At 36.9% G+C, this 16,840-nt stretch overlaps 1 protein-coding gene across 5 annotated transcripts in view; it reads left to right on the plus strand.

The window, feature by feature from the left end:
* Positions 1 to 16,840, plus strand: part of LOC110452248 (interferon-induced protein 44-like) — a 51,879-nt gene that overhangs the window by 15,242 nt on the left and 19,797 nt on the right. For all 5 annotated transcript variants that reach the window (XM_021500637.1, XM_021500636.1, XM_021500635.1 and 2 more), the window contains exons 4-8: positions 2,282 to 2,406; positions 2,843 to 2,984; positions 9,188 to 9,234; positions 10,434 to 10,610; positions 14,337 to 14,465. In XM_021500637.1, the coding sequence (XP_021356312.1) occupies positions 2,282 to 2,406; positions 2,843 to 2,984; positions 9,188 to 9,234; positions 10,434 to 10,610; positions 14,337 to 14,465 (620 nt within the window). The remainder of the gene's footprint in view (positions 1 to 2,281; positions 2,407 to 2,842; positions 2,985 to 9,187; positions 9,235 to 10,433; positions 10,611 to 14,336; positions 14,466 to 16,840) is intronic.

The raw sequence follows: 16,840 nt of genomic DNA on the forward strand, positions 1-16,840 counted from the left end.
AATACAATCTCGCTTTCATATCAGGATTGTTTACACAAACAGAACGATTTAATAAGAGCAACAACGGAATACTTTTAATGATTAAGCAAAATTTACAGCTTTAGGTGGAACAGTAGAATTTTGAATAAGAACACGCTTATTTTTGAAATCAAGAGCCATTACACTGTTCAACGTTACATTGCAACTGCTAAAGGTGAATATTATGTGCAGTGGTTTACTGCATACTGGGAAAAAATGGATGCGGCTAAGAGAGTTTGTGGACTAATTTTATATATAAGTGTACTTATATACACGTACTAACAACCATATATACACACTGTACATGTATTAACTATTATAAATATGTTATTTATGAATGAGTTCTATTGAAACTCACCAGTTATATATTTTGCTGATTCAGAAAGTATTTTTAAGTTGTATATGAACATCCCTGTCTCTGGTATCTATCCCTAGAATTAATTGTTTTTTAATATTTTTGAAACAGAATAGCTATGCCTATTCATTCCTGTTTTTCTTTTTCCTTCTTTTTTCCTGTTTCTCTTTCCATCCTTTTCGACACTATTGTATACATCAGATATAGCAATTTCATGAATTTTATCTTTTTGTAGATAGAGTGTAGATGAGTTTGTGTGAGTGAAAGCGTAAATGAGTGGGTATATCTGTCAGTGCTTTTCAAATAGACAATGATGATGATGATGTCGATGATGAAACACTGTTGATAATTATGATGATGATGCTGATCCGATCATTTCAATGGTGACGATCATGATGCTGATGATGAGGATGATGAGGATGAATTAGTGACGATGGTGGTGTGGTTGATAATGACAATAAGGTTGTTGGTGATAATGATTGCGACTGTAATGGTGCGTTTGATGATGATGATGATGATAATGATGATGATGATGATCAAAACATATCTTTCCTATGCGTTTGTTAATAAGTAATATGTTCTATTTAAGATATATTCAATGTGAAGTTCTACAACAGCAATCGGCGGCTTTCATATTTAATATATTACTTTGTATTCCGTTTAAAAATGACTTTGTATTCCGTTTAAAAAAATATCTATTATATTTGTATAACTGTACTTTACTCACTCGGAACAAATTGTATGCGAGCTTATCGTACGGTTCATTGTCCGTCCGTAAACTGTATATCTTTTAAACGGCTTTTTTTTAAAACAATAATGAAAAACCAAGGATTCTAAAATTTGGCCAATATGTACTCCACATAAAGTGCTATCAAGTTACCTTAAACGAATATCTTTGATCCACTTTCCAAAACTCTGATATCTTTGTGAGGTCAGCGATAAAATCATTAAAAATAAAAGAATTGATTAAATTTATATTTTTCTCAATGAAAAGATTAACAAATTTGATATCAAAATTCAAAGGTGCAACCACCTGTTTGTATTTGTGTTACGTTCTTTCAATATGCAAGGTGATAGACACTGCCTATGGATTGTCTAGTCCCTGAGGTTTTTCCTATTGTTTTGATGGCCCAAATTATCTCTTTTGAGTAGTAGCATGGTTCATAATGTATACACAAAACAAATTATTGTTTGATATTTATCGATTAAGAGGTGTTAGGCACTTGAACTTTTATTTCAACAGTAGTTTAGACCAACTTGGATTTCAAACGTTGTTGCCCCTAGCATCGCCGATAAATCCTAGAAGGACTATATGATGCAGTGTTATTCTTTTCAGGTACATGTATTCTATATCTATTATCAAATTTGAAGTTGTTTTCAGTTCATATGCAATAGGTAGAGCAGACTGCAGAGAGGAAGTTGTCCTGTCGCGACTTCGCTTAGACCATACCTACATCACATGTAGTTACATTTTACGTATGAAAGACCAGCATTATTGTCATTCATGTGATTTACCATTCACAGTCAAACTAAACCGTGACAGATTTTATAATGTACCCTCTATGCAACGTTTATTTGATACAGTTTCTGTGCAATCAGTGTATGATTATTTACATTCAATTAATCTCTATAATAAGATAGGATATATTTTACAACCAATTAGTTTGGTATTGATATATTTTGACTTTTTTTTTTACACCTTTTAACGTTTTTGTTTCTGGTTTTTATGAATTCCCTTTTTAGGAATTTCTATTTTATTTCTTTGTTTCGCCCAAATGACTCGAGTTGTGAATGGGCTGTTAAACGATACAATACATACACACATCGTTTGACAAAATATTGACAAAACAATGGCTTGATTAGACTTTATTTGATGACGTTCTTTTCTTATCATCATTTCTTCTTCAGGTGTCGGACCAACAATTCAAATAGAAAAGCAGCGATACAAGTGTTACACAAATTCACATGTAACCCTTAAATGCAACGCAGTTGGTGCTGACAGATGTGAATGGAAATCAAAAGAACCCATCACGGTTTGGTCTTCCTATTGTTATTTTGAATGATTCATAGACTATTAAAGTCATGTTGGAAAAATAATATGAAAAATTAACCAACAAGGAATTGGATAGCATTTATATATATAATATTGAGCAGCTAACCTGATGTACATTAAGCACCACAGGCTTTCGAATTGAAGATAAAGGATATTAAACACTCACCAATAAAGCTGTGAATAGTAAAGTTCGATTTCATGCAGCATTGTGATTTATGAACATATTTAAAACAGAGAATTATGCTATTGCAGGTAAACCAAACGTACACTTCGCTAAAAAATAGATTTTCAAAATAGAATAAAAAAAACGTAACTATATAAATTAGTGTATGAGGGGCATTTTTTACCCTAGTGCACTGATTACTGGCATAAAATATTTATTGTTTATCAAATACCGTTTTCCTCTATATCAAAAGGTACCTTCCTATAGATATGAATTGAATCAAGATTTTAGCCTGACGATACATGAACTAGAGGAAAATGACCGGGGTGAATACACTTGTACGGTTACAAATGACCATTCCGGTCTTGAAAAAAGGAGTGAAAAGATCACATTAGGTAAATATTCAATTGGAAAACGAAAGGTCGTATAAAGTTTATTTTTTTCGATTCCCTGCAAATTGTAGTTTTAAAACTCATTGTACATACCATGTGGCAGTGTTACATCATTATGAATATCAAAAAGAAGCATGTGTCCAATATATGAGATACTTATTTTAATTTTATCTATGTATCTTTTGAAACAATTATCGTCTTACGTGTATAGCCAATGTTAATAGATATAAGATGTGTTAACGTACAGTTTTCAAGAAATAATGTACATGTACAAATTTAAAAAAAAAATGTACATGTGCAAGTCATATACATATTAGATATAAAATGTTACAGCCGTTATCGGCGGCCATCGTTTAATAGAGCTAGCTGGCCGACAGATCGAATGAGCCTATTTCTTCCGCACTCCTTATTCCTTTAGAACTACCGTCGATTCCGAAGAAATACGATACCCAATATACACTACTTTATGTAGGCCATTTGTTTGGTACTAGATGCAACAGCAGAGGGACAATATTTCAGATAAAGTGAGATAACTGATCATCACCGTTGGACAAGTACAGTTTCACCACTTACAACTTTCGTTCTTTGCTTGTTATGGCCCTCAAACAGAGTTCCTTCTTATTCTTCCGCCGTGAACTTGTCCGACCATTTTCTCGGAAACCGAAAGGCATAGCTTCACATGATTAATAATGGGCATATGTAGTTGTGCATTCAAGTCTTTATGTTCAGATCGTTGCCATAGCAACCACACGGCATGGAGGCTTCCGATTGGTCGAAGATTAGATATGTTTCGATTTTGATGAAAATTAGTATATAGGGGTATTAGGGGACTGCAAATTCAACCGCATACGTTTCGTTGCAATAGCAACCACATAGCAAGCACACGGATGCTCCAACAAGAGTGATTAATGTAAGTTGAAATAACTTGTTCCATTATTGTTGTAAAATAAATAAAGTTTATATTTTGTATAGGGGTATAAGGGTACTGCGATACAACCACATAGGTTACGTTATAGAATCCACACAAAGGCTTCAGATTGGTCGTAATTTGGAATTTGTTTGATGGTCAAATTTAGTATGTATATTGTTGGTGTATTATGCCATTGCGATCTTTTTCTGGTGCATCTTTGCGACTGTGGGGGCATTTTGGAGGACTTCTGTAATTACAGTTAGTACTTGTTTTAGTCGTTATTGTAGAAATAGTTGGTTCATGGCCACTTTTAGATATAACCTCTATTGCTATTAAAACATTAATCCTGAAGTTTAGTTTGGGTCTCCCAACGGTACTGCATGCATTCTTATCAGTTGATATCTTGTATATATCGATATATGACAGATGATGATGATTAAATAAATATCCGATGTGTCTGCCCCACACTTTACTACACTAATTAATGTATGTACGGCTAGTTATAAGATTGCAGTTACTTGCATATACAGTACTAAATGTTGTAGATATAAAACTACTTATGGTAGTCTATAACTGTGTTGTCACTGTCATTCCAAAAGCTCTTAACTGTCTGACTTTTAATATGCAAATACATGAAATATGATGCATTCCTTCTGCAGGCAATTCCCTAAAACTATAGCAGGATCACGCATTCTCTTTTTCCTTAAACTCATGTCTTTCGAAAATATGTCAGCAAGTTTCGTCAATACTTTTTTTCCATTTGTTGATGTTAAGTGATCGAGCGCTCTCTTCCTCAACAAATTCCCTGGGTTCAATCGAGGTCATTGTTTGGACGAAACGCACACACTGGGTTCTGGAAAAGAAACACATGAGAGACGGAAAACATTTGGGATTATCTCTACTTGGCTATACAAAAGCAACACAAATAAATCTGCTGCACCCATTGCAACATTTGGCATATCAATCTTCTTCCCTCTATCTATCATTTATTTCACAGCGCCTTTCTTGGCAATACCTCAAATTTGGCTTTAATGTTGAGCGATCTCCCAGGTGAGGAAGGCAATCGGTCTTGTCCTCAGGCCGGGACATACCAAAGATGTTTAAAATGGTACTTGTTACTCCCTATAATTGGTTCACCTGTTGTCAGTATAATGTGACCAGACGAAATGCTGTGCTGGGTGCCCTCGGGGGCATGGTATTTCATAGAAATAACTATACAAGTCGGAATCAGACCCGCGCTATCACAAGGTGGAAAATTCACCAACACACCCTGCCTCTGGCACATTACATGGTGGAACGTCCGTACATGACCTAAACACAATCAAACATCAAAGTTCTAATTAAATGTTTATTTGCAGTTCGTACATTATATTACAAGGTTCCCTTCATAGCCAGGACAACACCTGAGAGGATCACATAGCTAACAATCCGCAGCTACAAAAATCGAAGACATAGCCCTTAACACGTCTGTACTCCCAGTTCTTCTTGGACTCCAAAACTGGTCTCCTTTAAACACCTATTTTTCATGAGTGTACCTCAGGCAAGCCCTTCAGCAGTGACAGCTCCCTAAACTTGCATTATTTTCAATATTTAACTACAACATATCTTTAAAACAAAAGTATATCATATCTACTCTCACTTTCACACAATTGACTAACTGTTTTTATACAGAAAACAAGCAATGGTACATCATATCAATGAGAAACTATTCATCTATGCATGTAATGTCCTTGCTATTCAATCTACACTATTGGGCATATATCTACCTTAGAGTGTGTCAACCATGTCTAAGCCTTCTTAGCACAATATCACCAGTCCATCACTGCACACAAAACATATATCACGTAGGCACCACCTCCGGTAACCAGAGTATACATACACAGTCTGGATACAAGAGTAAGATAGAGTCACAACCTTCCTTTCCTCTTAGCTTAGTCATTTCTTATTCTTAGCTTATGATACCTCTGTATCCAAAAAACGGTAACAAGTCTTAATTGCAGACTGGCATGTCACATACACATGTACTGAAACACAAAGGTCTCTTTAGATAGCTCACTATATAAAATATCGCGATTAATCTACACAGCATGTTTAAAAGAATTAGATAAATGATATTTTAAGGTGCATCAGGACACTTTTTGCTCCCAATGTTTTAAACAAGCAGCTCAGAGCGTAATAATTGTACCTGCTGCCCCCATTGCATGATCGAAAGAGCGACTTAATTTAAGATCTTATCTTTTATCCTCTTTCTGAACAACTTTCTTCTTCCTAATGTCTCTCTTGACAATGCCTCACTTTTGGCCTTTAGTTGAGCGTTCGCCCCTGTGAGGAATGCTTTGGGTTCAGTCCCCTTTCCAAGCCATACCGGAATCTGTAAAATGGTAGTTTCTACTCCTGCTTAACTGACGACTGGTTCGCCCGTTGTCAGTATAATGTGACCGGGTGGTTGTCCTGCTCAGTGTCTTCGGCAGTATGATTCAGTGAGGTAGCACTATAAAGTCGACAACAGTTCCGCGCTATCACCAGGAGACAAACACGAACATATCGTAGCCTCCCAAAACACACACGCATACACTACACCCACACATCTTGCACACAGGGGGCCGTCCTTAAATGACCATAGCTATTGATAAGACGTTAAACAATACCAAACCAAACCAAACAAACCCTTTTCCTCCTATAACCCCTGCTCAAAAAGGGCAACACCCATCGTTTAAACAAAATTAAGTGCCCTTTGCCAAACGATGCTCCAGACCAAATTAGGATGAAACAGTAAGTCCCTATGGTAGGTGAAGGATTTCGAAGTCAAAGGTATTACCTCTATTTTCCTTATTGGGCCCCGCTCCTCTGTCCCCAAATAGGGCCAAATCTTCTGTGTATACAAAAATGAGTCTCCTTGGCCCAAGGTACTCCAGACTAAATAAGGATAAAAAATCACTTAATCCCTACGATAGAAGAAGGATTTTATCTCTATTTCCCGTATTTGGCCCAACCACCATTTATATAAAATTTAGAGCACTTGTCTAAAAGCTATTTCCTCTATTTCCCCTATTCGGACCCGCCTCTCTAACCAAAGGGGGACCACAATCACCGTTTTTTACGAAAATAGTCCCATTGGTTTAAGGATGCGCCAGACTACCTAAGGATTGCCCAAGGATGTTCCAGACCAAATGTGGATGAAATCCCGTTATCCCTATGGTAGGGAAAAGATTTAAATGATTTACCTATATTTCTTCTATTCAGGGCGGCCTAGCTCTTCCGCGGAAAGGTCTCTATGATTTCTATTGTAGAAGTAGGATTTCAAAGGTTTTACCTCTATTTCCCCTATTCTGCCTCACCCTTCTGCCCAAGGAGGGCCACACATATCGTAAATACAAAATTGAGTGTCCTTTGCCAAAGGATGATCCAGATCAAATTGGAATGAAACTGTAAATCACTACGGTAGAAGAAGGATTTCGAAGGTATTACCTCTTTTTCACTTATTGGGCCCCGCTCCTCTGCCCCCAGATTGGGCCCACCTTTTGTTTATACAAATTAAGTCTCCTTGGCCCAAAGAAATCCAGACAAAAATAAGGATAAAATCATCTAATCCCTATGGTAGAAGAAGAATTTTGAAGGATTCATCTCTATTCCCCCTATTTTGCCCAACATATCTGCCCCCAGGGGAGCCACAACCATCGTTAATACAAAATTGAGAGCCCTTGTTCCAACGATGCTCCAGACTAAATTGGGATGAAATTCTTTAATTCCTATGGTAGGAGAATGATGTATAAGGTATTTCCTCTATTTTCATATCAGGCCTCGACTCTGTGACTCAAGGGGGAACCTCACCCACCGTTTTCTGCAAAATTGAGTCTCATTGGCCCCAGGATGCGCCAGACTACATTAGATAAAATCTCTTTTTTCCTACGTATGAAAAGAATTTTTAAGGTATAACCTCTGTTTCCCTTTTTGGGCCCAACCTCTCTAACCCAAAAACGGGCCACACCCACCGTTTTTACTAAATGAAGCCCCCCTGGCCTAAGGATGCTCCACACCAAATTTTGATGAAATCCCTTGATCCCTATGGTAGGAAAAAGGGGGGGGGGGGGCACATTCACTGTTTATATAGATCCAGACCAAATAGGGATGACATTCCTTAATCTCTATTGTAGAAGTAGGATTTCAAAGGTTTTACCTCTATTCCCCCTAATGTCTCAGGTCCATTAGCCATCCTTGCCTTTTTTGTCATGCACTCTTGCACGGCACTTACGTTTTCCTTCCATCGTCTGGCTTTGGAAGCTTGTTTGCAGTTTGAGACATAGTTTGTCATTAGTCGCTGCTTCTGTTTCCTGTACATTGTTGAAAACAGCTAACCGGCTTCAGTTCCAGTATCACATTCCCATATTCTTATACTCCAGGCAGGCCCAAGATTGTAGTGGAGTGCTGCAGCATAACAGCTAGTATTCCATATTATAAATTTTGCCTCCATCATATTACAAACAGATAGTCAGCCAATTTTCAGCAAGGTTGGTGGTGGCTACATTTTCCAGCATACCTGTCTAGTAGTTTAAAGATTCTTTCCAACATATTGAAATCCAGTGAAACCGTACTGTTATGATACCCTTCCTACCGGGACTCTAACTGTGCCAATAATGATGCTCCTTCATTCAGGCATACTCAGTGTGTGGGGCTTCTGATGTTGCTGACCGCTTTGCCGTGCGGAATTCTGTGGAATATTTAGTGTGGTCTCAAAACACATGACTAAAGATGTTACGGATATCATGTGCCAGTAGATTGGCACCTGTATGTTTATCTGCAAATCTAGACCGCATACGGGTGACACACCTGATTAAACTGGGTATTCTTAACCGAACAGCATTTCTCAGCTTACCCTTACCGTGGAATTCTGGGTTTTCCTCCACCTGTTTCTCCACGTTTGATCTTATGCATGGTTAGAACATGTTGTTTTAGTGGATTTCTTCCCCCATACTGGAATTTCTTGCTGACTTTTGACACAAACTGATTAGTCTCCATCTCCAGTTATGCTGGGAAACCTAATGGATTGGTTGTGATAAAAAAAGAGAGAAGACTTACACGTATATTCCTTCTCAATCTTGTGAGGGTAAGAGTAAAAATAGAATCTGGAATTGTGATTACGACACGACCCGATGTCTAACTAGTATCTAGATCAACGTCGTCAATAATTTTGTGAACTTCATTATGATATAAAATTATGCTTTGAAGAAAATGAAATATTTATATCAAATATAGAATATTGAATTATATCTAAATGTAATAATGTCTTCATTTCCAGACGTGGTTCCATTTTGCAAAAAGATAGACTGGAAAAACAAAGGACAGGTAATTCCCCTCTTTTTTAAATATCTTCCAAGAAACCCGATCCATTTTATTGAGAATCACATATGTTTCATCTATTCATACTTAATACACTTTCATAACTTTGGGATACTTTTATGATTGTCATGATATCTTATTATTCTTTTTGTTTTTGGTACGTTTTTTAATGGCACAATTTCAGGCATATGTAAACCTACATCCCACACAAACATATATCATAAACCTACCCCTCCCTAGCTACATGCATCTATGATTTGTATCCCCTCCCCTCCCCCCCCCCTACATACAATGGGTGATATTAACACCAAAATGAATTGATTTATTCAATAGGTGTTTATGATTAACAATCAGAGACAAATTCACAAACATATATTGTCTGTACAAGTAAACACCAAATAATTGTCTGCACTAATTGATATATTGATATTATATAATTCTACCCGATCAAGTGATGTTTTCACCAGTACCAATAACTTGCTGACAATATCTTTTTGTTGAAATTTGGTAAATCAATATTTGTGTCAAGCGATGTTATTCAAATGCACTGGGGAAGGGGGTCTCAAAGGTGCCACCGCAATGGTAGTTCACTAGGAATACCAAATAGGGAAACACAATCAAGCAAGGCCTTATTGCCGTAAAGTAGAGTGACGATATTCACGTGTCAGAGTCATGTAGCTTCTTGATGTACATGTACGCTGCTTCTCGTTTTGGTTAAATTCACACTTGTCGAGTACACTCAGAGAAACAGAGACAGTGATGAAACAGAAAATAAAACATTTCAATTTTCAATTTTTTGTGAATAACTCAACAAGGCTTTTGACATTGATGACACTTTATCAAAGATAAAATTGTAGACTTTCGCTATTGAAATGTCTTTTAATTTGTTACTCCAACTGCATTCGTTTACTTTTTGGCTCTGTAAAATTGACTTCTCATACGATCGGAAATTCGCACAATTCAATCATTAAAACAAAGGCTACAAAACGTAACAAAACGATGCACAAACGATGCACTGAAATAAAACCCAATGCTTCTGAGTCATAAATGGAATATTAACCACTGTTTCTATAAAAAGAAACAAAGTGTCAGCATTAACCAACGATAATGAAGGGGAAAACTGTGTCATCGAACTTTCCTTTTGATATTATCACATAAATTATACAAAAGATATACCAAGTATGAATTAAGAACATATATTTCAGAAAGATGAACTATTGAAGGAAGTTAAAGAGATTGCGAAGGAAAATTTTAGAATTCTTCTCTATGGACACACAAATTCTGGAAAATCAAGTTTCATAAATTCTTTGAAAACCGCTGTCACAGGGGAATTATCCGAGATTACACCTCAGGGAAGCACAGACCAGTCCAAAACGACAAAGGTATTAGTATGTTTTCGCTTATTGTTTTCAGATACTTGTTCATCATATTTATGTATTGTACGAAATAAGCTCTGCTATATATGAGGTTATTCCTGGTTATCCGTATCGCCTTTAACAAATTTTGGCAACGATTTTTCATAATTTCATACATTTTTATTTTACGGTCATTTGATGCAATGATACGTGTAGTGACCAACCCCGTCTCTCTCGGTACTCTGATGATAGACAGGCCAGGTAACGCTCCATCAATATCAGCCTAGTGATTATGCATTTTTGGACTCGGTACGAGGTCACGTGATATGTGACGTCGCAGTAGCACGACTTCTACGATATCCTGTTCATTACGTGTAACAATTCTAACATGCACTTAAAATATTTAGATATTATCTGAAAAACAGTGCAAGGAAAGACAACAACCAATATATGTTGTATGGGTAAAATAATCAATCGACAAATTAAGACATATATATTATCTGCTAATTACACATTCAAGCCTGAATCACGGAAATCTAATTCACAGGTTACGCACATACATATCTTATCTATGAAATAAAGCATTTAATTTATTTGATTACCTATATCTAAGAAACGGGATACTTCTCAACGCGCGCTGATGGATTATTTCGTATTTATTTACGTATATTACAGGTTTTGCTTATTGTTACAAAATCTGAAAAATCGTGGCACAAAATCCTTTAACACTTACTATGGCATACCCACTAACACATGAAACTTCTCTAGTTGGTACGAATGCAATCAAGATTGTAACGCAGATATGACTTTCTACATTAACAAATAGTTTATCCCATATACATAGATAAATACTGATTTTCATTAAAGAGTATTCCGCAAAAAAATCCAGCATAGACTAGTACGCTATAATATTCCAATTTTCTTTCCCTTCATCACTTCTCTGTCATCCATACGTCAAAACAGTTAAGGGGAAACCAAAAGCGACCAAAATAAATCTGCTGCAGCCATTGCAATATTTGGGATCTGTATATTTCTTTTCCTTCTAACTACCTTTTTTTTCTTAGCTCCTCGCTTGGCAATACCTCACGTTTGGCTTTGACGTTGAAAGCAATGGGTTCTGTCCCAGGGCCAGGGCATACCGAAGTCCGTAAAAATGGTTCTTGTTATTCCCTACTTAACGCTCAGCTTTTAGGGGAACACGATCAGAATATCGAAATCGCCACGTTTAACTGTCAAAATGACAGCTTAATGAACACACGTGCTGTGTTTTGGAAAATACAGAAGGAAAATGCAATTTAAAGAAAGTACAAGAAGGATATAAAAAAAAGAACTAAAAGAACACATACATTCAACTAAACACAAAAAAAAGCCATGCCCATCATTACTAACATTAAGATCACTCTAACTCTCATTTTCCTGTGTCATTATCAAAGCTATTCATGAGTATTTTAATTGGAAATTTTGGAAAGTCGATCATTTGCTCCCTCTCCTAAATCGTAGTAACGACCGATAACAATGCTATATAGACTAAGGTGGACGTTGCAGGGAGGAGGATCTGGGATTTTAACACAGCTGCTACTCTAATAGTGCTTGATTTCATATCTGATGAAGGTCAAGTACATCCTTCATTGTATATCTGAAAAGTGGTGTCAGAAAACGTTTTATTTTAGAGAAACGATGATATTTTTTTAACTAAGCAAAACCTAAACAAAAGAAAAAGATGAGAACCAAACTAAATACAAAAGCTTGGTCTAAATCCCATACGTCCCATACGTGCAATTTTTTTATCAGTCATATATGGGCGAAATTGAGAGACAATGCAATTTGGTAAACGTCTGAAAGAACATGAAAAGGACGCTGAGAGAATCATGAACACTCATTACGCTAGCAAAACATCCGTTATCCACTACAATAAATCGGCAAAAACAGATCACGCTGACACCAAAAATCGATTTGGACGATGCCAAACTTGTTGAAACGGAACAACTGTCGCATACAACTGTAATCTTAAAAGTGGACTAAAAAAACTACAGGCAAATTATCAGTGTCTTGACTCAAAGTCAATCAAAAGAACCCGTTGAAAAATTTAAACACATTTGACCACTGTGACCTTGTGATTTAAACAAGGACATACAGTTGAACAAATTGTATAGCCCTTTATTATTGAATGCAACTTGCCAAATACCTTTTGTTTATTGAGAAGATGGCTTTTAAAGATGTATACACACTTGACAAGATGTGACCTTCAAATGTCAATGACATTTAGATGCACACATTTGATAGCTCTTCATCTGAGCATGCTAGTGGTCACATTTCGCCATCCTTAGCATTTTGGTTATTCAGAAGAAATCGTTTAATGTTTAACATATTTTACCTGTATGACCTTCAACATAATTCAAGGTCATTCTTTTGAACAACCTTTTCTGTCTTCTCAGCATGCTTCTGGCTAAATATCATCACCCTAGCCATTTGTTTTACTAGGAGAAGTCTTGAAGTCTTTGACATATTCATTCGAACAAACTTGATAGCACTTTATGCCAGCATGCTACTGACCAAATTTCGTTTGTTTTTTTTTATATACGCTAGAACAAAGGGCTACACTGTTTGTTAAAAGGATGACCTTGACTTATATTCAACGACTTGGTATATACTCAATCTCACTTCATTTCTTCTGAATAACCAAAAAGCCCAGGATAATGATATTCAGCCAGTAACATGTTCAGATAATAAGGTCATAGGGGTCAAATATGTTGAAATCTTTCAAAAAAAATCCTTTGAATAACCAAACAGCATAGGGTGGTTACATTCTGCCAGTAGCATGGTAAGATGTGAGCTATCAGGTTTGTAAATTTAGATGATCTTGACCCACTTTAATATCAAGGTCACATATGACCAAATGTGTGTAAACCCTTATCTCAATAAACTAAAGATTTAGGGAGGGTGGTATTTAGCAAGTTTCATGCTGACAAAAAGTGCTGTAAAGTCTATTTAACTTAATGACCTTGTTAGACTTTCAAGGTCACAGGGGTCAAGTATGTTTAAATGTTTTAATATAAAAGGATGATGCCTTAAAAGGGGAAAGGGTAAAACATGTATTTGAAAAATGAATGTAACTTTTATTTGTTGTGATATAACGATGACGTATGTATTCCTACCTTCGATGTCTTTTTACGGAATATCATGAATACAATGAAAGGACAGTAGCAAAGTCGAGCAGCAGAACACGAGTAGAAAACCAAAGTAACCAAGGGTTTTGAAGAACTTTGAACTTAGATACAATGCACTATTGTCACACCTTTTACGATAAGTTTGAAGTTAAAGCTATTATTATTTTAGTGTACATATGATATGAAAAATGTAATATTGCCATCTAAAGCAAATTTGTTTTGAAGGGATAGTACTTTACTATACACATATAAGATACCCTCAGAGTTGGAATTTAATGGAGGTTTTTGAAGTGTTCATTTTAATGTTTGTGAAACAAGTTTTTTGGTTCATTTTGAAAAGAATAATCCTTAAGTATGGCCGAGATTATTTGATAATTATTAAAATTTATTAATGAAATAGCCTTCAAAGACCTGGTACTTAACAGATTATTTCCCCTATTTATTCGGAATTAAAACAAAATTTCTAAGTGAATACCGTTCTCCAAATCTGTGGGAAGAGTAGTAATTTACAATTTCATTAATGAATTTTTATTACGTATTTTTATTTTAACGTCATTTTTTTATTTCTATTTTTTAACATATAAAGGACTCACATTTGAAAATAGCAGATTTGCCATTCACAATTTGTGATACATCTGGATTCGACAACACTGCAAAGGGGGACCGAATTGATGTTGACCTGCTCAATATTCTGCAAAACAAAAAGGAAACAGGGGCAAGTATTGACATTTTTGTTGGTATATTTTTAAGCATTGGTTGATATCCATTGCTTAATTCCAGAGAAGAAGTCATTTATACCACTTGTGGCCCCGACACTGAGCACCCTAGGGGGTAAGCCCCACCATTGGTACATTTTTGAATCCCTACCACCTAGGAATGCTTTCAGTCATATTAAGTTAAATCTCGTTCAGTGGTGAAGAAGAAGAAGTCGTGTGAAGAAATTGTTGACGTACGGACGGACGACGGACACCATGGTGTGGCATAAGCTCACCTTGGTCCTTCAAGCCAGGTGAGCTATAACAAGGCAATCAGACACCTAGTATAGCCAGACAATCATACACCTAGTATACCAAGCGGCCCAGAGGGCCTGTATCGCTCACCTGGATATCTTGCAATCATGGCAAAATATTCTCCAAATGAGATCCAAGGGAATATGTCACACCCCAAGGCCAATCCTTGTAGTATATCTTATTAGATTTTCCATGCACAGCAATTTTATGTATGGTTATGGGGTGGGGATCTCAACTGTTTTCAAGCTGTGACTCAGAAACTAGGTCCATAGGGTTGTGGCCAGACCCCAGGATCAATTCTAATATCATGACTGCATTCGTCTCTTTATGCCCAGCATTTGTATTTATAATTTTAGGTGGGGATCTCAACCGTTTCAAAGTTATGACCCAATGGTTAAGTCTCCAAGGGTGGGGCAAACCCCAAGGCCAACCTGGAAGCGTATGTGCATTCATCTCTTTATACCCAGCAATTGTATTTATGGTTATAAGGTGGGGATCTCAACAATTTCCAACAATTTTGAATCCCTGCATCCCATGAATGCTTTCGACTAAATATGATTGATATCCATGGCATAGTTCTAGAGAAGAAGTCGTTTATAGCAATATAGCCAAATTGTCCGCTTTTGGCACCTCCTTTCAGCCCCCTGGGGAGTCAACCCCACCATTTGTACAATTTTGAAACCCAACCGCCTAGGGATGCTGCCGGTAAAATATGGTATATATATCTTTTAGTTACAGAGAAGAAGTCACTCAAGCAATAAGGCAAATAACCCTTTTCGACCCCGCCCCTCAGCCCCCTTTGGGGTCATCCCCAACATTTATACACTTTTTAATCCATTCCTTCAATACATGCTTCTGACCAAATAAGATTGATATCCATGACATAGTTCCACAAGAGTCGTGTATAGCAATATAGTAAAATTGCCCCCTTTTGGCCCAGCCCTTGGGGGTTAGTCGCACTATTTGTACAATTTTGAATCCCCACCACCTAAGAATGCTTCCAGTCAAATTTACTTAAATTCCAATCAGTGGTTAAAAAGGATAAGTCGTTTGAAGAAATTATTGAGGTACAGACGGACGCCACGGTATTGAAAAGGGTCACATTGGTCCTTCGGACCCAGTGAGCTAACCAGGCAATCATAAACCTAATATAACCAGGCAATCAGACACCTAGTATAACCAGACAATCAGACACCTAGTAAAACCAGGAAATCAGACACCTAGTATAATCAGACACTCAGACACCTAATATAACCAGGCAATCAGACACCTAGTAAAACCAGGAAATCAGACACCTAGCATAACCAGACAATCAGACACCTAGTATAATCAGACACCCAGACACCTAGTATAACCAGACAATACGACACCTAGTTTTACCAGGCAATCAGACACCTACTATAACCAGACAATCATACACTTAGCATAACCAGACAATCAGACACCTAGTATAATCAGGCAATCAGACACCTAGTATAACCAGACAATCAGACACCTAGCATAACCAGACAATCAGACACCTAGTATAATCGGGCAATCAGACACCTAGTATAACCAGACAATCAGACACCTAGTAAAACCAGGAAATCAGACACCTAGTATAATCAGACACTCAGACACCTAGTATAACCAGACACTACGACACCTAGTTTTACCAGGCAATCAGACACCTACTATAACCAGGCAATCAGACACCTACTATAACCAAACAATCATACACTTAGTAAAACCAGACATCTAGTGTAACAAGACAATCAGACACCTAATATAACCAGACACCTAGTATATCCAGGCCATCATACACCAAGCATAACCAAATACCTAGTATAACCAGGCCATCAGACACCTAGTATAACCAGACACCTAGTATAACAGGCCATCATACACCTAGTATAACCAGACACCTAGTATAACCAGGCCATCAAACACCTAGTATATAACCAGGCCATCAGACACCTAGTACATTGTATAACCAGGCCATCAGACACCTAGTATAACCATACACTTAGTATACCAAACACCTAGTATAACCAGACACCTAGTTTAACCAGGCAATCAGACACCTAGTATAACCAGGCCA

This window comes from Mizuhopecten yessoensis, unplaced genomic scaffold (genome assembly GCF_002113885.1).
Source record: "Mizuhopecten yessoensis strain PY_sf001 unplaced genomic scaffold, ASM211388v2 scaffold6505, whole genome shotgun sequence".
NCBI lineage: Eukaryota > Metazoa > Mollusca > Bivalvia > Pectinida > Pectinidae > Mizuhopecten > Mizuhopecten yessoensis.